The 22,863-nt window shown below is 41.0% G+C and overlaps 1 protein-coding gene across 8 annotated transcripts in view; it reads right to left on the bottom strand.

Annotated features, from left to right (window-relative positions):
- Nucleotides 1-20: 20 nt before the first annotated feature.
- The window catches only part of RIPOR3 (RIPOR family member 3), a 53,104-nt gene continuing 30,261 nt past the window's right edge, over nucleotides 21-22,863 (bottom strand). For all 8 annotated transcript variants that reach the window (XM_026861954.1, XM_026861959.1, XM_026861960.1 and 5 more), the window contains 17 exons: nucleotides 22,773-22,826; nucleotides 21,888-22,037; nucleotides 21,301-21,364; nucleotides 20,871-20,914; nucleotides 20,062-20,187; nucleotides 17,908-18,053; nucleotides 10,994-11,123; nucleotides 9,745-10,329; nucleotides 8,444-8,583; nucleotides 7,451-7,583; nucleotides 6,578-6,686; nucleotides 5,229-5,390; nucleotides 4,889-5,047; nucleotides 3,584-3,786; nucleotides 3,230-3,313; nucleotides 2,210-2,300; nucleotides 21-1,089 (listed from right to left, as the gene is read on the bottom strand). In XM_026861954.1, coding sequence (XP_026717755.1) covers nucleotides 989-1,089; nucleotides 2,210-2,300; nucleotides 3,230-3,313; nucleotides 3,584-3,786; nucleotides 4,889-5,047; nucleotides 5,229-5,390; nucleotides 6,578-6,686; nucleotides 7,451-7,583; nucleotides 8,444-8,583; nucleotides 9,745-10,329; nucleotides 10,994-11,123; nucleotides 17,908-18,053; nucleotides 20,062-20,187; nucleotides 20,871-20,914; nucleotides 21,301-21,364; nucleotides 21,888-22,037; nucleotides 22,773-22,826 — 2,481 coding nt within the window. In that variant the 3' untranslated portion in view covers nucleotides 21-988. The remainder of the gene's footprint in view (nucleotides 1,090-2,209; nucleotides 2,301-3,229; nucleotides 3,314-3,583; nucleotides 3,787-4,888; nucleotides 5,048-5,228; nucleotides 5,391-6,577; nucleotides 6,687-7,450; nucleotides 7,584-8,443; nucleotides 8,584-9,744; nucleotides 10,330-10,993; nucleotides 11,124-17,907; nucleotides 18,054-20,061; nucleotides 20,188-20,870; nucleotides 20,915-21,300; nucleotides 21,365-21,887; nucleotides 22,038-22,772; nucleotides 22,827-22,863) is intronic.

The raw sequence follows: 22,863 nt of genomic DNA, 5'->3' as shown, positions 1-22,863 counted from the left end.
GCACTTGGAGGAGATTGTCTCAAATGTTTTATTAGAATTTTAGAAAACAGTATGAAATCCAACAAATAAATACTGAATAGAAAAGTAATATATATATAAAAAAATATATATACACACAATCTAAACCCTTTCAAGTATTTTACCTGAAGCCAGGCATCTCTAGGACTACCCTCCACTAGTTTACCCAGGTGTTGTGTAAGGAGCCTGACAGTGGGTGTATGATTATGAGAGGTCTTGATCTATGACTAAATGAATAATTTTTTTAAAAATACTTTAAAAAAAAACAAACTTACACAGATCTGTCCATACATCAGTCAGAGCTGCACATGGCAAATGCAAGACCTATCTTCCTGTTGTAAACTGCTGAAGGCAGAGACTCAGTACCCTCCTTGTCAGTCCTTGCTTGAACCTGTCCTAAGTTGCAACAATTATGAAGAAACTTTTGAAGTAACAAGCTTTCCTTCTGCAACTAAACTGTACAAGGAAAAGAAAGCACCAAGCAATGCCACTGGAGTTTTTCTAACACATATGGCAGTTGATGGAAATGATCTGTTGTGTGGCAGTTTCTAGATGGACTGGTGGAGAGATCATTCCTCTCCTCTTCGAGGAAGGCCAAATTAATAAAATACTTTATGGGATAATAGATCCTATTTGACTTACAGTTTGAGCAGGGGCAGCTAATTCCAGTGAGATGAGGATTTTAACTCAAGTGACAACCTGGTCACATATTCTAAGAGATCCTGGTTTCCATCTGTCCAGCACTGGACTCTCCATCATGTGCAGAGAGACTGGGAGGAAATGTATTCCAGTCTCCTTGGTGCAGACTGCAAACACTCCCTGCTTTGGAAACACACCTGTACTCTGTCAGTATGCAGCATTTATAGAGCAGGGCGTAAGTAAACCAGACACTACCAACAACAAAACAAAATCCTCAGGCACCCATTTGTGGCTGTGAGGACGAAATTATTCAGCTCCTCATATTCCACTACTAAAATACTGTGATTTCAATTTCAGCCTCTTGCTGTACAGTTTCTCTTAATTCACAGCAAATCCTGTCCATTCTCTCAAAGGCTTGTCGTCCCTTTTCACCTGTGGAGAAAGAGAAAATACATCCCATGCTGAGGAAGAGAAAGCAGTCAGAAACACCCCGAGAAACATGATACTCTAGAAATACTTCTGTTGTGACCTTGTCTGGAACTAACAAGAACTCTCAATAGTGACAAACACATCTCTAAGGGAATAATTTTCCAAAATCTGCTAGAAGCCACCGTGGAAAATCAGACCTCAGTAAACATTTCCACATGAGTAATGGTTTGGAGCATCACAGTTGGAAAACTTGTTTTGTAATACATGTGAATTTGAGTGCTTCCGTGAAGCAAGTCTGGAGACCCCCAGAACTAAGCATGAACCGAAGTGTTTTTAGGAAGAACAGAACAGGGAAATTACTGTCTCCCAGCTAAACTGGACTACGCTATAGCAGCTGTGCATTGAGCCTGGGCACTTCTGTGCCCCCAGCAGCAGTACAGATCCTGGACAGGAGCACATTGGAAACACTGACATCTCATTAGCAGCTCAACTCCACCTGAATTCAGTAGCTCAACAGTGAAGTAACAGGTAATGAACCAGAATAAACCCATTCTGTTTGTACTCTTTACCCCTCCCGTCCATTCTTCAGAAGGTTTCCCTCTGAATAACAGGAACATCAATATTAGAAATAACTGGTCAGTTTGTAGGTAGCTAGAAGAGATTACCTGCCCAATGAGTCTGTTGTTCTGATACATAAAAGATCTTTCAATCAGTTTAGCTGATCTCAGAGCTAGAAGAGGCTTTATTATGATCTGCCAGGTTTAAATATCCTTTTTGCAAAATCTAGGAGGAGAAAATTGCTGATGCCAGTACTACTATGAAGAAGTACTCTAGCAGCACTGTCAGCACTTTCAGTACTTATCTGCCACCTTTTTGAAAAGTTTAGTGGTTCTTAAAGCACTTTTATCTACAGCAATCTCCTTGGTCTCGTTATACAAACTTTAATGGGAGCCTTTGGTTTTTATACGTGATACAAGGCTTATCTTAATGGTATGAAATAGCTGTTCATGAAGCATTTCTGTTGTCCTAGATGTGTTCAGGCTGCACTTCAGGCCTGTTCTGATTCTGCACTATTTCACATTGTTTTCAGAATCCCCATTTCAAGGTTGTACAAAGGGCTTACCAAAGGACAGCATTGTTTCTCTGGCTGCATTCCTAACTTCCTCTGTTTCAGATTGGCACAGGTGGGCGACCTGCTCCATACTCTCAACACCCTGTTTGGGAAAAGAAAAATTTGCAACAGTAGCTTTTCAGAAGTATTTCGATGAACATTTTTTTGCAAGGTGAACACATCCATACTAACTCCCATCTCTTCTTGCATCTGAATTCTGCTGTGACCTTTCTTTTCTCCCCCAACATATCAGCTTGCAGTTGATTTTTCTCAACATGATCTCACCTCTGCTACTTTCTCAGCTGTTTTGGGGCATGAAGGAGTGTGAAAGTTCTAGGGTACAGGTCACTGCTGCACTACCATTAGATTAGCATAAACCAACCAGGACCTTCACTCAGAGTTAATGCAGGTTGTACAAGGGCAACAGTTGCTTTGCAAATCTGACTTTGAGAACAAGACTGATTTGCTGGGCCTATCTTGTGACATGTTTGTAGAAACAGTGCTCACAATAATCCCTTGTGTGCAAACTAACTTACTACAGACTTGTGGCTGTTGGAAAGCTTTAAATCTGTTCTAACAGTTTCTTACAATAGCAATGCAAAATATTACTTTTCTGACTATAATCAGCTTTCATTAAACAAAGATGAACTGACTTAACTTTAAATTTCTATAGTTAAAGCTGTCTCCATATATAACTGACTACTCCTGATTTAAATACATGCATGTCAGTGGTGAAGGACAACAGACACTGACTGACAATATTGCAGAAGTTAGAAAACATCCTTCCTGCTATTGTACTGTGCCTAGCAGATCAGACGGACTCCAAGATGCCTGTAGCTCCCTCTGCCTGCTGCCTTTTGAACAATAACGTTAATACTTTGGAACTCATTAATTCTTTGGCTGCCCAATAGAAGGAAGCTGAAAAAGTAGCCCTACCGTCTTAGACAAAAAAAAAATAAAAGCTAGATACACTTTTGCATCTAGCAGTTTTGGCCAGACATGCACAACAGAAGTAGAGCTGTAAATACTTACTCTGAGGTTTTTAAGAGCTAAACATGCAGCTTGCTGAAGTCTTGCATCACAGCCAGCTAAAACATCCGTGTAAAAAAAGAGAGCCTAAATGACAAAGAGAAAAAAAAGTAGAAGAAAGGCTTTGTAAAACTTGAGGATAATCAAGCACTCAAATTCAGACTGACATTAGCACAGGTTTGCCCCTCGACTTGAATAAAGGACATAGACAAACCACTTGAGCACTGATGTAGTTTAGGTTCTAGTAAATAGATTAATGAAGTGTGGGGAGAGGACAGTAGTGCTATTCTGGGATTAAACCAGTTCCATGTATTTCAGCATCTATGTAGAAGAGCCAGTAAGCACTGCAGTCTTTACCTTTTCCCTGAAGTTCTTGTTTGTGGCTGCACGGGAGAGGCAGGATGTGGCTGCTTTGCTGACGCGGTGATTGTCATCTAGCTGTAAAATCCCAAGTAGCTGTAAAGTCTGTGGTAGAGGTTGGAGTTTGTTCAGTCGCTTTCCTTTCAATTTTTTAAGAGTCTTCAGCCGTCCAGGGCACTGCAGCTCCTCAATTAGCATTACTGCAAATGAAAGGACTCAACTTCACTAACTGACAAAAGACGACATTATGGAGAAAAGACAAATTCCTCTTAATTCCATCTCCTTTGGGCACAAGCAGTTACTCGCAGGGCTTATGAGCAAGCCAGGCACGGCAGGAAGCGAACGAGGACCACTGCCCCTTTGACCATCCTGTCTTCTTTCCCCATCTGTTTCATTTCCTCCTATGCCAGGACTGGCTGACAAACGGAGCAGGAATTGTTTCACAATAGAGCTCACAGGGCGCAGCAGAGCCCTGGTCCTTTTAGGACCCAGGTGCACTGAGCACAACATACAGTGCAAAAGAACTCCTGCCCCCTTGACCAGTAGGACAAACAGTCTAGTCTTATAGTAAGGGAAACACAATCAAGCAAAATACTTTTAAACATCCCTGGAAGATCTTGCTATGCTGGTCAAAGAGAAAACCACTACTCTTAAAAAAAAAAAAAAAAAAAAAAAAATTCAATGTGAAGAATATTCCAGGTCTTTTCACTGACTAGCAATGCACAAGGTCTTAGTCCCCCACCAGATGAGTCATCTGCATCAAAATAAGACTAAAGATGTAGCCAATATCAGGATTATTTTTTAAATAACTTTTCTGATACAGACTAAGTACTTTCACATGTTGGACTAGGCTTCAGCAAGACACTGGCTACCTCATGCTAGAAAATGCACATTAGTAACCTCTGAAATGTTATTGCTATTATCTGTGTCTGATTACAGCTGCAAGAGTCACACAAAGGTACAGACATTTACCCAGCCCTAGAATCCAGCTGTAGATGGCTGCCAGCTTTTTTTCTGCTTTAACTTCAGAATAACACAGAACCTACTTTCTGGGGCACTTAAGATAAACCCATCCTTCACACCTCTCTTTTTTCTACCCGGTTAGATATGGCAGTCAAGCATGTCTTTCCTGTTCTAATTAAAATTACACAGTCATAAAGGGAATTAAAATGGCAACAAATTGTCAATGCAATGGTTGGGCTGTTTCCTGTTCTGGAAGTGTAGCTCGATTAGTAACCCCCAGAGAAACAGCCAGCTACTGGGCTTGTCAGTTCAAGCAAAGGGGCCAAGCACTGCCATTACCTTCTTTAGCAAGTTTTCCCAAGTGTTTCTCCAGGCTGGTGATGTGGTGTTTCTCCAGGTAGCTATAAAATTGGAATAAAGTAACCAGTTCTGTTTGGAGGTACAGAGAGAGGAGTAACCCATCACAGGTGATGATCTGCTCTAGCAACTTCTGCAATACTGAAAATAACACAGAAAAGAACAAATGGGAAAATGAAAGGTTGGTGAGATGTAAGATGCTCAAAACAAGTAAAGAGTTTTAGCTTCTTTTTAAAATGCACAATTTTAAAAATACAGGACAATTTTCAGCCACACAATAAAATGAAACAAGTGGCCTTGTGTGCAAGGAACAGATTGGTACCTGCTTCTAATTGACCAGGGTATTTTTCCTTCACTTTGAGCATTGTTGTGTATTTTAGTGCCTGCCGGAATCTTTCTGCTGAAGCAAACAAGATGCTGCCAGGCTCTGCAAGATCACTCCAGATTTTCAGATAGTGCTTCTTCTTTTTAGTCTTCTGAATAACTGAAAAAATCACATTTTAAACAGTCAGTGAGCTCTAGCAGATTTTGGATTTTACATGAGAAATTAGGCACCAGATGGCACATCTAGAGATGTGTCAGCATTAACTTGTATTTGTGTTATATGGATGGTTTTGTTCAAAGCTGGAGATTTGCTGCCAGTATTTTAACATCTGCAAGCATTGATTTCACCAGGCTTGGATTGAGCTCCTAAACTGTGATTACAAGACCCAAATGAGACACCTAACAGCTCTTCTGCCTCTTATTATTCATTTTATCCCAGCATCCGAGTCAAGTTTCAGAAGTTCTGTGTTTAACTGTTTCCACTTCTGTCAGCTGGAGACGTGCCAGTTCCAAGCATTTCAGAGATCCTGTTGTACAAACCTGCACAAGTGGAGAACTCTGAGCCTCAGTGCAGAGGCTGAGGCAGGCTTTCTTTCATCAAACACTTCAGAGGAGAACTTGAAGGAATACCCTGTGGTTTCTCGCTATCATTTAAACTGCATCAACCCTCTTACCTACAAAGATGTGGAACTTGTGTTCTGCATTTAAGACTCCTACACTTTCCTCATCACATTGTACCAAAGGCCCTTTGGAGCTTTGCTCCAGGGAACAGTTTATTCTCACATCCTTCAGGATAAAATCTGTCAGCAAATGCTTCCAACTAAAATTTGCATTATTACCGCTATATTTACCAAGATGAGAACAAAAGCCTTCAAAGTCTCCCATTGTGCCTTTATCATTTTGTCATATCCAACAGTCAGTGGAAGAATTTAGTAGTGGAAGGCTCGAGATGGGAAAAATTGCACACCAAACTTCTCTTGCAAATGCCTACAGAATTTGGGCTTACCAAGTAAAAGCACAGATATAAAAGAAGATTTTATAAAGCTATTCTGCTGTTCTTTGACTGCAAACTCCATCATAACATCCCTTTTTCTAATACATATCAGTTCAGTTACTATTTCTTTAAGACAAACTTCTTCAAACCTTTTCCTTCCTCAGAGGGGCAAAAAAACAAGTAAACAATGAACTCTGTTTCTTCTAAGAATCTAGATATCAGAGCTATTTTAATTATGTGAATGTTTCTAAGGAATTAGAATGAAACACTGATGTGTCTGGGGAAGCTCAAGCAGAGGTACCTGAACCTCTCACATCTCTGGCATGCCTTGGAATAACACAGTTACTACTCACTTTCTTCAACAGACATATCCAAAACATCCCCCAGCACTCGCGTCTGCTCTGATACTTCTTCCAGAATGTTCTCCTGGACAACCTGGGCTACATTTGGTGACCTCAGTTTCTGAAATGCAACATGCTTATCTTAGTAGCTGAAACAAAGGCAGTATCAAAGTCAAGATGAATGAGGATTTGTTTCTTAGAGTCAAACTGCTAAAATCTGTGAGAAAAACACACCAGCTGCCCTCGAAAAGGCCTCTTTTCCCATCACAGCATGGACAGGTCACTTCTGAGTGCAAAGCTGCTCAGCAGAACAGGATGAGTAAGCCACATTATGCTGGGACAGGCTGTCCAGCATCTGACATTCCTCCCTGCCCCTGTCCAGTGATGACTGTGTAGCAGATCGGTGCTAACAGTCACGCTGTCCTCTGCTGCCCATCCTTAGAGGAAATACTTTGAGGATGATAATGGGCTTGGGCACTGTAACTGAAATTGAGAATGAGGTCTCAAGGAGAGGTAACAGTTCTTTCTTGCTCTACATGCTACCAGTTTCATTCTAGCAGTAGCAGTTTTTCATTCATTAAAATACCAATCCCCATTATCAGTACACAATTCAGCCCAAATCTGTCCTACTGCATTAGCAGCCTGCTTTGGGCACAAAGGCATTTCTTAGAGCTTCAGCAAAACCCAGAGGCTGAAAAAAAAATGCAGCAGAGCTTTGTATGACATGTTCTGTATGTACACAGGTATACACTGCATTTTTTGGACTCAATTTCTTTTCTGAGTCTTTCTGCTTTTATAAAAGAACCAGCTACATACTCACTTTTGTCCATTATCAGAATCAACAATTATAAGCAGTGCCCTGGAAACCCATAGGCTATTCCCTACCTGCAAAAGACCTTTGCACAGCTTCAGATGAGTTATCAAAAGTGTGTCTAAGTTGTCATCACCAGTAGTCACATCTCTTGCTTCTGTTCTCATGTCACAGTTCACGGACTGAAGTGTGTTGTCATTGTATGTGCTGTTGAGATGAGGGGGAAAAAACGAAAAAAGTTAAAACTATCATCACTAAATAAATGTGAAGATGTGCAGTCTCAATAGTAGCCTTCAAGCGAGCTGTAAAGGTACAAACCAGGTGGCATTTAACAGATAAAAGCATTTTTATTGCATTTATAACCCCTCTTAAAAACACAAAGACTTCATTTCTAAAACTCATTCCAGAACAGTAATCCAGATCAGTTGACCCCACAAAATCCTATTTTGAAGTATCAATACTCATAGATGCTTCCACGTAACATGAATTGAGTTGCTGACTCATTTGCAGCAGGTGACCTGCAAAAGCAGCACACAGAACAGACAAATCCCCCCCAGTGTTCTCCCAGCTCGAGGATACTGGGAGTGTAATAAGTCTCCCAGGATCAGGCTCATAGCTCTGGAACATAAATTCCAATGCTCTGCAACTTGCAAAATGCAAAACTGAATTCAAAAGCAAGGACAGGTTAGAAGAGCTGTGTAAGGTGCCCGTGGCTCTCCCTTTCTAGCACAGAGCTGTTCAGCGCTGCCTGGATAAGGCAGTTTCCTGCAGTCTGCTCCTGGCAGCCAAGCCCACCCCTTAGCCCTGCCATCATACCCTGCAGCGTCCTTCTGCAGTGTTTTCTGTACATTCAGTTTAAGTTTCCTGCCATTTCCATCTGGTCGGTATTCTGAATTATGAATATCAGAGTATTCCAAAAAATTCGTTTCTCTCCTGGATGTTCATACCAAGAGCAGCTCTGCACAACCATTACCTCACCAAGTACAGTGTACTGGTAAGAGTTCCGGGGATGAGCCCTCCTTACCCCTCTCCCTTGTCCCCTGTAACAAAGTGCTGCAGGTATGTACCTGATACTGGCTGTTCTTATGCTTCCAAATAACGAAAGCTCATCAGCACTACAGTCAGCATTTAAAAAGTCAAAACTTTCCAGTACTGTCTCCACCATTAAACTTTCCATAGATGAATGTTTGTGATGAAGTGTCTTTAGCTGTTGATGGAAGGAAAAATATTGTTATTTGTAGTTATCAAGCCATTTTGCATGCGTTCTTTGCTGTTTTCCAAATCACTCTTAATAACAAATCAATTTGCTTTTCTGATTTCATTCTTAACACATCAGGAAATTTAGGTCTTGGTACAGCACACTGATCCCAAAATAATGTTGCTAATTAAATTCAAAATATGCTTCAATGTTTTAATCTGTCTGTACTCCTCTCTGGATTTCCATGACTGTTAAGGCTGGTATGAGGGCTGATTTTCTCTGCTGCTTCTGCCATCAGTGCACTTTTCACTGATTCCTTGTTTCAGATCTAGAAGTAGTAGTCTTAGGGATCTGTTGCATTCCAGCATAGTATCCAAGAACTCTGAGAGCAGTAGTGGATTTCATGGGAGCACTAACTTTCTCCCCTTTGGAAGGGCTGCTTTGAGAGCACTTAGTTTGGGTTTTTTAATTTCTATTTTTAGAGTGGTTGCACTGGAATAGGAAGTCAGTGCAGTTTTGTTACCATCATTTAATATTCCAGACCTTAGATGAAGTATTACAGTATCGTATCTCCCCAGCCTGTACGCTGGCCCCATGTACTGCAGTGCTACCAAATTTGCAATATAACCCACAGCTTGCAGAAAGCTGTTCTCCAGGATCTTTCCTCTAAAGGAAGAAATGTTTTTAGCATCACATGGTCTATCAGACAGACTGAACTGCCTGCAAAAGCTAGGGGATCCTGGAGAAACACTAGTTTTGATGAACCAATGTAGTCATCTCAAACTATACTAAATCTGAGCAACATCAAAAAAAGTTAGAAAGAAACCAAGATGCAGAGGCGCTGACATATAGTTCAGATTCTGCTTAGCCCAGACTAGTCTCCACTTCGCCTGCAGGCAGTTTCTTAATTTCTTTTTCCAGATGATTGATCTGCGCACAGCGTTTGAAGGCTGTCTCAGAGGTGCTGTGCAGCACAGGGCTCCTGTGCCGTTTCGCTCCAGGCTGCCTTTTCCGAGCAGTGCCCGACCTCTGGTGGCCAAACTCACTGTGTGGGAACGTGCCATCCACACGTCATTAAATCAAATTTCACCACCGGGACATGGAGCTTCCACAGTTTTAGGAGTAACAGCAGAAGCTACACCATCGCCCAAGAGTAAAACACTGCCATACCTTTAATTTGTCCCTCAGAGATGAAACCTGGTATTTCAGTTTCTCCAGCTGGGCTTGCCCTACGTCATGTAATTTCAGCAAATTTAACACTTCCTGGAGAGTCTTATCAATTGACTTTGTACATCCATCTCTTTTTAGGTCATTTGCGGTATTCAAGCTTTTCTGGCTAATGTCTTCTTGCTCTGTCAGATGGCAACTTCTGGTCTGGTTGAAAGAATCTCTACTACCTTTGTGACGATTCAGAAAACTAGGTGGGTTATTTGGAAATCCATCCACACATGGAGTCTTCTTCAGGATATCTAGAGTTGTGTGATTTGGAAGAGGATGCTGTCGCTCTTCTGCACAAGTCTCTTGAATAATCACCAAAGGCAACGTCCTGTGGCCTAGAGCTGGAGTTGTATTTCTGGATTCTGTCCCTCTCTGATCCTCAGAGCTGAATGAGTCTGCCTCACTTGTCTCTGCAGGATTATGAGGCTTGCTCCTCCCATGTACATCAAAATCGCAGGCAGCCAAGTAGCTCAATATGCTGGGAGGCTGAGCTTCATCACTCACATCCCCTTGGTTCTGCCTTTGCTGCAAAACAGACTGTAGCAAATAAATTCATAAGTGAGCACATATGCAGTTGAAAAGCATGAGATACCACCTAAGATGGAGAACTGTGGTTTCCTGTTCTTGGTAACATACACACCTGAACTGGTCAAAACCACAGGGCTCTAGACTCAAAGTTAGGGGAACATATATATGCTGTTACTAGTATTTGAGATCTATGGCTCAACAGGATCATAGAAAACAACCATTAAAACAAAGCCCTCTTGAATGAGTGAGAAATAGAACAGGGTTTTCTATTCCCCTGGGCTACACTTGGCAAGAAGTGGGGTTGAGGAAGAGGAAGGCTTGTCTCACATAGCATGTCTTAAGATGCCATTCTGCTCCACAGCACTGAGGCAGCCTGGTTCCTAGTTCGATTCCCACCATAGACTATTAGAGCAGATGCCCACAACCTGACCATTCTGCAGGCCAAGAGGAATATTTGGCAGGGTTTTTTTTTTGTTTTCTTTCACAAAATCTAAAATGGAACTCAAAAGAATAGGGGTTAAAAGAAAAATATAATGAAGCCCCCAAATAAACCACAAAGGCCCTGGAATGCTATGTTTTTACATTTCTGAGTGTGCTCTTCAATAGCCTAATCTAAGCAAAAAATCAGGTTCTAGGTCTGTGCTTTGCATTTTGCTTTCCTCAGCATACTCACCAGATAGTATTTCTCCCTGAAGCTGGGAGTATTTGGTGGGGTCCAGTTGTATAAGGAGCTCTTCCTGCTACCCACAGAATACTTGGCAGTGGTTCCAGGTGACAAGAACATGCTCTCTGTGTCAAAGGGGCTGTAGCGGAAGATACAAAGGCCTAAGCATCAGTAAGACCAGAAAGCATAGAAATGTTTAGCTGCAGAAACAGCTGTTAGAACTTGAACTGTGACATTAAACAACAGTAAACAACACAGGGAACAAAAGGAAAGAGAAACTGCCTCTCTGTCCAGTATCTTTGATCACACCACCAGAAAAAGAGGTAGGCAAAAAGGTTGTGTATTTTCCACAGAATTCTCAGCACCCTTTAGACAGAGGCCTGTGCCACAGTCTTTGGCAGAAGAATCCAACAGGCCAAACGTCTGAAGCGCTCTCAGTCCTTCTGCAGTGTCCTCCACAGGCACCAGTGCCGGCGAGTACAGCACAGGCTGACAGTGAGACACAAGCCATACCAGATAGGAAGGAAATGTAACACATGTAATAAAGGAAAACTGTCATTAATTTCCCTCCTGCAGAGCACACACTACCTGGAAAAGCCACCAAAAAAACCCTTCATTATCTTTCAAGTATTAATAAACAATTCCTTTGGCTGGCAGAGGAAGCTTGGGCAGTGGAATAGGGCAAGTTACGTGGTTCAGTCATGGATGAGTCCAGTTACAGCCCCAGAGGACACTGGTTATGGTCTACAAGAGTTTGACCAGTCCTGCTCTAAAGACTTCCCAATTACCTACTACATCACAGCTATTAATTTCCCAACTCCTTCGCAAAGCAGCCTAAGGAAACTTGGACAAACTGTCTCCCAAAATGCAACTCAGCTAACCAGGACAAGGAAAACATATTTTAAGTAAAGCAAGTTCATTTTTTCTACAAGTTACATTTGTTCCCTACTGATATGCCTTGTGACACCAAAAGAAACTTTCTTTTTCCACTTAAGTACTGGCATTTTGAAAAATCTGACTTTTTTATAACAAATCTGTAATCTCGTACATATAAACACAATGACCAAAGAGTCAGATAAAGTCAGCTGCATTTAGCTGTACAGTATAGAACCACTAGAAGTCTGAAAAGATCCAAACAATAATGAGGACTAATCAGTTACAGGGAAATGAACTTCTGCTCTCTAGCAAAAGTTGAAAAGCAGAGCTCAAATTCTCTCTAGCTTCTCATGCTGCCCAGGGACAATTCTCAACAGCATCCTGCAGGGCAACACATCACTGTCTTCCTCAGCACGGAGGTAACGCTCTGTGAGCTTGCCTAATACAGGTTAATTGGCTAAATTAACCAGTGTCACCCAGCTGGGGTTCCTCAAACAGGCCAGTTCCACGGAGTCACATTAACAACCATCTGCATTGTCTCACTATGCAGAAAATAAATTGGGTTTCTGACAGTAAAAGCCTTTTAGCCAAAGCCTGCAATGTTTACTGAAGGAAGCAAATTACTCCTATCCGTGGTATTTCAGAGTCACCAGGATCCATTCCTCAGATTTTTCATTTTTAGCTTTTAATACAGCAATGCGTTAATGCAAAATGACACTTTAGAGGAAAGGGACAGGAATAACACACTAAACCTGGTTTGCCCCTTTGACAATCCTCTAGCAAAATACAGCTATTCAGCTGTCCTCCAGGCACGCACACGCTCCCTGTTACTGCAAGATAACACGTTGAGAGCGAGCAAAGTGAAGGGTGAAAGAAAGAATGAAGTCTGCCCTAAAGCATGTATTTTCTCTTGGTTGTAAGCTCTTTGGGCATGATTCACATCTGTACAGCAAACAAAGCACCATCATGGAACAGATCTATGAATCCATTTCTCCAAGCATCTTGACACTGACAGAAACCAGTAGGGGATATTCAGGGGAAAAGCATAGGAAATAAATACAGTAGGCTTTCCCAAGACACATACTCAAATTTGAGGCAATCTATAGCTTAGATCTGTCAGACACCAGACTTTGCAAGCAGACTATCGCCTTTAAGTGTCACACACTTTTCCTTAGTTTATCTAGTCGCTTCCCGAAATCACTGACAAAAATCTCTGCGTAGGTCAAAAGTATGCAGAAATTTTGTGGTTTAACTTTACATTGGAGAACAAGTACTTTGACATGGGCGGGGCTCTATGGCTGTACTGAAACAGTGCCTAATCATTTCCTTTCCACATTCCCCACAGCAAACATCTATACACCTGTACAGTATTATTCATCAACACCTCTTCAAGACTGAAAAATTCTATTAAAAAAAATGAAAGCGTCTCCACATGTCTAATCATCTTTGTTGTCTCCATTCTATTTCTAGATTGCTAAACATATTGGCCTTTGGCTATGACTAATCACAATATTGGCATTAAGTGTACAACACTACAAAGCCATCATCATTAAGCCAATGTAAATGCAGCACATAAACTCTCCGTTAGCTCTTGCCTTAGCACCATGGAAGGATTTCAGCATTCAGGACCAAAACACAAATGTCCAGCCTGACCTTGAAGGGGTTTACAATTCATCAGAGCTCATGTTTCCTAGATTGAACCTTCTACATCATCAGAAGCTTTGCATCCACACACATTCAGAGGTACCTCAGCCTTGCCAGCACTGAGCATGGATTCCCAGCAAGATACTATTTTGTTATAATCACCAGATCTGTGGAGGGATGAAATAATTGAGATTTCTACCATTTCCTTCACCCTGTTGCATTTCTCTCTTGGGTATGTAAGGAGGGCACTTCCTCATTTATGTTCTCAGAGAAACATAAGTAATAAAACAGAGCACATAAGAGCTGAACTCAGTTCAGTCTCCAGCCCCAGAGGATCTGCATTCCTTTCTCTCACTACCAAGACTGTGCCCTAATCACTGCCCTCCTGTCCAGTTACTCCATGTATTAAACATCAGCGGGCTGGAAGGGCTCCTGGTGGACAGTCTGTCCGAATCCCACTAATAGGCCTGGGAATCCAGACTTGCATTAATACAAAAAAACAATTCTGGTCAGCCAGACTCACTGTTAATTATGAGGGTGAAAATGCCCGTGCAATTTTAACACTGTGATTGTTGTTGGGTTTCTTCTACCCATCAAAGCATAAATAAGCACCAGTTTCAAGGTTAGTACAGTTTATCACAAGACTAAGATATGAAGCATCACTTTCATCAAAAGCATGAGATGCATTGATGGTCTACTGCCTAAAGGTACCTGTGCGAGTAACTACCTATTCACACAAGTTTTCATCTATAACAGCAAGACTGTCAGTAGGTATGTATCCAGAAAAAAAAACCAGACTCTTCTTTTTTATTCTCCGTTAAGGATTTTTTTCTCTCCTACTTCATGAACCCTCGTGAGCCAGGCCAGCACACTTTCAAAGTGGGCAGAAATCACGAGAGAGGTTCTGGCTGGATGGTACCCTTAGATCCCAGTACGAGGTGCTAACTGAAGTTCTGAAAAGAGAATACAGGCTTTCTCTTTGTCCTTCATGTGAGAAACAGAATTCAGACTGCTGTTTAGGTTGGCAAAAAAAATGAAGTCTTCTGCCAAACTGGTCAACAAAGCTGTTCTGCAACAGGCCCAAGCTCATTCACGCTCCTCATAGCGTAATCTATAAAGGAGTTGAAGGAAGGAGCCTAGAAGACTAGTGGCCTATTTAAAGAAAATATACATTTAGAAGTAGAAGAGTGATCTACATTTGGATTTCTCACAAAGCAGGTCTAGACTGAAAGCTTGCCTCTCAGGGAAGTTTGGGCAAATCAGCTGGATTTGTTTAGTTATTCTTAAATCAAAGAAAAAAGCAGCTGTTATTCTGAGTGCTTCATCTTTGAAAATAGAAACACCCTGAGTTATCACCACACAACTTCTCTTTTCTGTAAACAACTTCAGCAAACAGGCTGTCAAAGATGAGAGCCTGCCAGTTCTGTGCAGAAGTGTTCTGGAGAATCCACTTGGTAGGATACCAATACATTGCACAAAACTTAAACACAGCAGAGACACGCAGCCGGAGTTTTCTTATACGTTGAAAAAGAAAAGCATCCAAGTGGGGATTAACTCTCAAAGAAAATGCATCACCACTAACCCTGCTCTCAGCTCTGCTCTTGCCAGCTCAAAAAGCTGGGCGATGGTCATCCTGAATGCCACAGAAGTGCTCATCTTGCCAATCAAAACCTGCACTCTGGGCTTTGAGCCACTGAAACAATCGGCAACATAATTTGAATTGCGTTTTTCTAGAAAATTTAGTCACAAATATAATTTGCTTTGGTGATTTAGGCTATTATTGGAGAAACTATGCAATATTCCAGAACAGGAAGGGGTTTTCTTCATACAGTCCTTTTGTAAAAACAACTTATGTGCATAATTATTTATGCAAGATATTGACAGTGAGGAAAGGCAATCAAGTAGGTCCAGCAAAAATAAATTAAGTTAACCTGTTAGATGCCATTTGTGTGGGTTAACAAGAAGAGAGTAGAAGTGATTTATTCCAAGCTCCACTACAAATGTGCCATCTCTTGGTACAACACTTCCCATAAACAGATTTTATACCCAGTTCAATAAAGGTACATCTCCTTCACTACACAGGTGAAGTTTCTTAAGATGCCAGACTTGAAGTCAGGGAAAAAGGGACTTCCCTTATAAGAAAAGCATTTCTGTAAGCAGAGGGTTCTGTCTGCAGTCCTTTCCGCTCTGAAACTGCACATACAACTTTGGATCATTCTACATCCACATTAAACCCAAGGCAAGTTTTGGTGGCATGTGTTTGGTGGCAGGGTGAAAGATGACAAATAAAGCTATTAGACTTTGCTGGGGATGTTCCATGTTCCTCTCCTCCCCTTCCTTCTCCAGTACTAAGGAATGCTAATGTCAAAACAACAGAATCTTTTAATTGACCTTCATTTAAAAGGGCTGTCATTAAAAAAAAAAAATGCAACTTGCCCCATCCCCACTCCACACAGTTTTCAATAACTGTACCATGAATCTGTCTGCTTTCAGATTCAGATGGGAATACATACATCACTTGGCACAAGTAAGAGGAAGTTTCATATGACACATAATGGAAGACCACAGCAAACTTCTGGAATGAGGTTTTGTTACCCAACTAATTAGTGGCTCAGATTCTCAAACAAGGAACAGAGGCCTCAAAAGTCTGAGAGCAGCAACACCTCAAAACAAAACATATACTGATGGCCACTGTTAGACCTCAGGAGGAAAAAGTGTCCTAAACTAGAGGTGCAGGCAAAACTCTGCTGTGCGAGTTTATTTCTCATTGACTTAAATCAACATGTATGTTTGAAAAAAGTTTTCAGATGCTGGCGCCAAGATTCATTTTTCAGCCCAATTGCATGTACAAGTCAACAGTAAGTTTCAAGAAACAGCATACACAAGAGACTTTCAGGAAATAGCATGTTGATCAATAAAGCTTTTCTTTCCCCAACCTTAGAAATGTAACCTGAAGAGTGTTTATCAACACTTGAACAGGAATTGCAACAGAAAACCTTTGTGGCATTTCTCCTGTTGGTGTCTTAAAAGGCTGTGATAAGGTTTAAGTCAAATGATGCTTCCAAATGTAATTAAAAGTAGAAACAGGGTATTAAGACCTGAAAAATCAAGTCTGATCATAAAATATGTTTGGTTACTTTACCCAAAGGGCAGGGAAACTTTTCTCTTACAAAAAGATGTTTGGCTTTTGGGCACATTTGGCAGACTACACATTCAACAAGCTTTTTTTATTTTGGTTTAATTTTTAACAAAACAAGAAACCAGCATGGCCAGAGAAGAAGAGTTGTATAAGGCCGAGTCATAGGTGAGTCTGGCCTGCAAGGCATAGCTGCCTGTTCTTCCTGATCTGAACATCATTCAGTTTCTGCTTTTCCTGGAGAGAGCTTAGATCCACAAGTCATCACAAAGGTCCTTATCATGGAGGCGTTTGTCATGATGGGTTGGGAAGAACTGAGGACTGCAGTAAGCCATATACAAGAGTACAGCTCAAGAGTGCCCATTTTTTAATTAGACACTTCACTTAGATGGCTAGATTTAACCCTTGGACAATAATAAATGGAAACACATTAACAAGTTTTGATATTTTTTTGCAGACAAGACTCTCAGTATGGACCAAAAGTCCCATAAAGCAGAAATAGAAGTACTACTTCAAAAATCTATGGTGCTGTGTCTAGAATGAGGAAGAAGTTCCAATGCAGCATCCATAAAAGTGAGAATTTGCTTTTAATAACATCAGTCATCCACCACAAAAGTCAATTTACAGATTTAAATTATAAAACAATTTAACAAATCACAGACACAATGAAAATACTACTATAAAAGTGAATTTGTAACCAAGCTTCCCTATAGTGCACAAAGGGGCCTCCTATCAACAACTGTAATCACAGTGTAAATATGAATGTGCTAAAGCTTTGGGAAAGCTTCATTTTTTTACAAACTGTGACCTGATAATAGTGATTGTCCTAAAATTTCAACTATATATTTTTTCACTGTACCTAAAAGCTGCTGTTTCCAATTTCATTTCATCATCTTTAAGATTACTGTTCATGTTTTGTAGAGCTGGACTTGAACACTCATTCTGAAGAGTAGTAAACTAACTAAAAGCCCACTAGTCAGTTCCTGTGACTAGCCATGGCTCTGATAACAGCAAAAGAACTGAAGGGACACAAAAGTAGGTTCTGTCCCTTTCCCCCTCCCTTCCTTAGGGGCAGGTCCCACAGTCAGAGGTCAGGCACGGTAGCTGGGCTTGTTGTGAGGGAGCATGTGGCTGCTATCTATCCTGCACCTGCTCTGCAAAAAGAAAGAGGACTACCATGTTGAATGCTACTAATTGACCTATTCAGTAGACTTTGATTTATTTCAAATGTTTAGCTCCAGCTTTTTTCATTTGAAGCTGTACTTACTTCCAGAGGACCTCCAGCTGTAGCTTGATGGTGCCCAGCTCAGTTATATCCACAATGATTGCCTGAGGCTTAGTTGTAAAGAAGTTTATGCTGTCACATGTCACGACACCAACTAGAATAGTGGCCAGTCCTCGCAGCTCTGTCACCTGCAGGGACAAACATATCCATTTTCATCTTACCAGACAATCCTAAGTCATGTGCATGGAAAGGAGAACACCCCAGGCTCAGATCTGCTCTGAAGCCACAACAAGCTTAAAACCTTGATACTTTAAGAATAATTAGCCTGAAATTTGGAAATTCCTACTCTGGTGTACATATAAGTAGTTGTCATTTATAGTACAGAGTCTGTCTACCTATTAGAACAACACTGTCCTAGAAATATATATTACAGGGAAGTACATTTGCATACCTACCTACACTAGACTATTTCAACTCAATTGCCTAAAGGATCCGTAAGCACAACTCCGCATCCACTGTGACCTTCCTAATGTCCCAAGCTCAGCTTTGGGCCAAAATCAGAACTTCTAAGTGTTGGTTCTTTCCTTTAGCTCCACAGGTAGCTGTGAGTTTATTATCAGTGCAATTATAGCTCCACATTTTTTCCAGCCTGGCACCTTGCTTCTTCAGCTACTTAAAAAAAAATAATCAAATATTTGCTATAGAAACATACTTCCCATTGAAGATCATTATTCTAGAAGCACATAAAGCATCAGACCCAGCAAAGAATTTTAGCGCAAGTGCCTGAAGTCCACTTCAGGAATTAGTTACATGTCTACATCTCCTTTAAGAGCTAGGAAAAGTTTTGTTGCTAGGCTTCTCTTGGAACACTCTTTGGCACTCCTCAACTTTTTTGAAATTTTTTTTTTAAACCTGCTATGTATTTGTACTGGGTGAAGATTATTAAGTACAAAGTGGAAAGAACAGGAGGGTGTGGAGAACATTAGTCAGTAGACTTTCATAAACTGACAAAAAGAGTAAAACTACCACTGTCATACAAAGTAATACAAGTTTTAACAACTATTATGGGAAAACAGGGGTCTGAATTAGCCTCTCACCTGATCTTCATTGTGCAGTGGCAGAAAAAACCCCCCCACATTATAAGCACATTTCCAAAGGCTGTGCTGGCAAGATGCCAAAAAGTCTCTCCTATGTAACCCAGTTCTTTCTGCCAGATAGGAGGGGAACATTGCAATAGCTGCTTTAACACAGCTGCCAGAACTTGAAACCCTGCACTGGCACAGTTTCCTAGTAGAATAGAATCCAGCATAGCCTTCGATCTCAGCCCCTTTTAGGCTGACAGGAGTCATGCTGCAGAGCCCAGCCCACGAAAGATGCCAGACAACAGTGGAAGTGCTGTTTAAGGATTAACTCCACCTGCTAGGTAAGTGCCAGAACTAATGCCAGCGGCAGCTGCGCAGGGGTCTGTGAGAACTACAAGCTTCCCCCAAGGGGTACCCACAGTGTCATCTACATACCACAGGCCACTAACACTGGTCCCTTACTGTTAAAGATATGACCTTTCCCAAGGCACTTTTTTTTTAAGTGTCAGAACTCTAAATAAAGATATAAAGTACAGTCTGTACCAGCATAGAAATGCCATTGGCTCTTTGCAGATAATGGAGCATCTCTGGAGTAAAACATGACAAAAGAATCTGCAATGCATCCAGATAAAGGGACATTTGAACAACACATTCAAAGCATACATATATGCAATGATGTTTTCTATATACATATTTATCTTTTTCAATAGAAAACAGAACTCCAGGTACTTAATATTCCACATGGGTGATTTAAATAATATACACATACATATCTTTTTGTCTCCACCCTAGAAAATCTCAGATATTGATCTAGGACTTGGGGTTTTTTTAAAAACAAACCAACAAACCCAAACAACACACAAAACAACCATATATATCAGACTTCGGGACATGGAAAAGCAGATGCATTAATACAGTTACAAGTGTCAGGAGCAAAGGAAAAACGTAGATGTCTGTTCAGTAAGCAGAAAAACTGATCAACTGTCACTTTTACATGGCCAGGAAAAGAAAACTACTTGAGAATTTTGACAAACACTTGGTAGCCTAACAGGTAAGTAGTATGGCAGAAGACTTGTTAACCCACTTATTCCAATCCAACCATTATACACCACACCTTGATTTCAAACTTCTCATGGAGATTGGGTATAAAAATCTTTTCTTCCTCATCCCATGTTTGGCTGTCATCAGTCTCAATCTTGCCTTTCAATCTCCATTTTTGGCGCCCCAGTCGTACAAACACCTAGAAACCACAAAGAAAAAAAGGATGTTGGGTCAACATATCCCAGAATATTCCCTTCAGTCCATAGGCCTCACACTGTTCCAGTACCGTGGAAGCAAAGCCATTCCTTTGATCACTATACATTTAGGAACTTGGATAAAGCTAGAAGATTGGAGGCAGGAATTGAGGTTGCAGGTTTTAACACTTTAACTCAGTGTCAAATGACATGTCCCACCCATTCTAGAAGAACTGCAGAACTATGTTGCATAGCGAGTGTAGCGGTACTGAAATACAAGGCACACTGGAATTCATTTGGAACTGTTAGAAGTAGAAAAGCAACCCAGTAAGATACTAAGACGCATTCAGATCATGCCAAGGGCAATCTTCCAAGAAACAGGCAGCAACTGTTACTTGATTTGGAGGGCAACTTTTAAGACAAAGACCTGACAGGTTGGTTTTGATAGGCAATCACTGCCATCTTTTAAACCCTCCCATAACACCGGAATCACATCTTTCCCTCTTCAGTTTGAAGGAACAGTAACTGTGGAACATGCCAAAGCACTGTTCTCATCAGAACCGTGCACGGTTTTATCATAGTCTGTTTCTTGCTCCCCTTCTACATGTTGCACCCTTGCTCTCCTGTTCCTCTACTGCAAACACACAGCAGTAAAATAAAGGACAAAATGAATTGCTGTATACTGCACCTCATACTGGTCCCCCGGGCAGAGACGTGCAAAGCCCACCAACCCTGAAAAGAAAAGAAAAACTCCTAATACTTGTAGAGTTGTACAATATCCCCCAAAGCCTCAGCTTGCAATAAAGAGACTAACACCCCCTTGTGCTCAACTCCGTGCAGAAGCTATGCTACTAGCCCAAAACACTCTTGGGACAAACTTTAACTGAGCTGAGGAAAGAAAGCTTGTCAGCTTTTGTACTCGAATATAAAACACCATTGCAGATCTGGTTTACAGTGCTGAAGTAAACAGAAGCTTGCCAAAATTCTGTTTAGGGTCTGATCCAGAAAGCCAGTAGAAGCAACTGACACTGAATAAATGGACATTCAAAAGATCAGACTGCTGCATAGGAAACCCCAAATCAACTGATGAGTCTTGAAGGAAACCAGAAAGGACATACCTTTCATTTTCAAGTGAAACTCTCCCAAATGGACCTCCAACGCCCCTTCTATAAAACACATGTCCTAGAAGAAAGACCAAACAGTCACTATGACTGAAAACTAGTGCGCAGTTGCTACCTTCTCCCACACATGCTATTTTCTTATCTCATCTTTAAAGGAGTTTGGCTTTTTTTTTTTTTTTCCACTCCACTGCTTTAGCAATTCACTGTCAGTTACCTTCTACTACTTGTTTTGTAAAAATAGCATAGCTTATTCATTATTCAGTTGTTATCCCATTATTTCTGGTGCAAGTCATAATGGACCTCAGTATTAAAGCAGAAACTCAGAGGATTTGTCACTTGTCTTCACAAATGCATGAAGCCAAGCTAAGTAGGGGCAAAAAAAAGGCTATAGAATTCAAGAGCTTTGCCTGCAAGCTATTTCTCACAAGCTTCAGTTCACATTATGTACCTGTATTTCATTCACACCTTAAAGCTTTTAACCTGCATCATTAAAAAAAAAAAAAAAAAAAGCCAGCAGCAAGTTCCGGTACATTTTTTGCTAAGGAACAGTCAGGTCTTCACTACATGTGTGTAGTATTTCCTACCTCTGTGCACTCTTGGAAGTTCTTGTAAAGCTCCACTAGGCTCTCTCTGGAGGCTTTGGTGGAAGGAGACAAGGAAAAGGCATGTTTCATGTTAGTGGCTCCATCTCGTAGTCTGCACTGGATACAGTAAGCTTCATAGAGTTCTTCTACCTTTAGATTTGGGAGATGGGGGAAGAATGAACAAGAATTACCCCAGCATAGTTTTAGTAAGTTTTGGGAAGGAATATCAGCAGACTTTCCTGGAAAAAAAACCCCACCAAATCCCATTACCATAATATTGCAGAATGCTGCAACTCCTGCATTTTACAGATTTGAGTGCAGCAGTTTTTAGACATTCCTGCAAAAAAGCACGGGATATTGAGAAACAACCCACTCTGCTATTATCAGACTAGAAGTCAAGGAGCAGAGTAACACTTTGTTCAGGGCAAAGTGACTTGTAGAACAGGAAACTGATTCCTTCAGTACAGCTTAACACACCTACACCTACACCTTTAGTTATGTCAGAGGAGAGGTCTGATTCCTTTGGAAGCAGATGGCAGACAGCAGACATGCACACTACAGAACTGCCCATCTGGCCCTTGTGGGAGGGGGGAGAGAACATGTAACTGTTCCCACAGCAGCATTTTCTGAATAAACTGGCAGAGTATGCAAACCGGTTTCACAGGCAAACTCAGGTTGAGTTGTGCCCAACATTCAGCCTGAATAGAACCATTCAAGAAAATAAATAAATAAAAGTCACCTCCTTCTGTAAAAAAGAGTGGTTACAGCTTTCAAACAGTACCCAGCATTACTCCCCTTCAGATTAACTATAAGCAAAGTATCTTTTCTTTAGTTTGCTTATACAGCAGTGTAAGTCTTACACATACAAGATAGAAAACCCCTTACCTTGCTTATGTGAAACTCCAGTTTTCTAATGTATCTCTCCACAGAGCGGATTTGCTTTTGAAGAGGGAAGAGAGAGGAGGACTTGAGAAAT

The sequence above is a fragment of the Athene cunicularia genome, assembly GCF_003259725.1.
Source record: "Athene cunicularia isolate RWA chromosome 20 unlocalized genomic scaffold, athCun1 chr20_part1, whole genome shotgun sequence".
In the NCBI taxonomy this organism is placed as follows: domain Eukaryota; kingdom Metazoa; phylum Chordata; class Aves; order Strigiformes; family Strigidae; genus Athene; species Athene cunicularia.
Note: the sequence above shows the minus strand (reverse complement) of the source record. Positions and strands in the feature narration are given on the sequence as shown.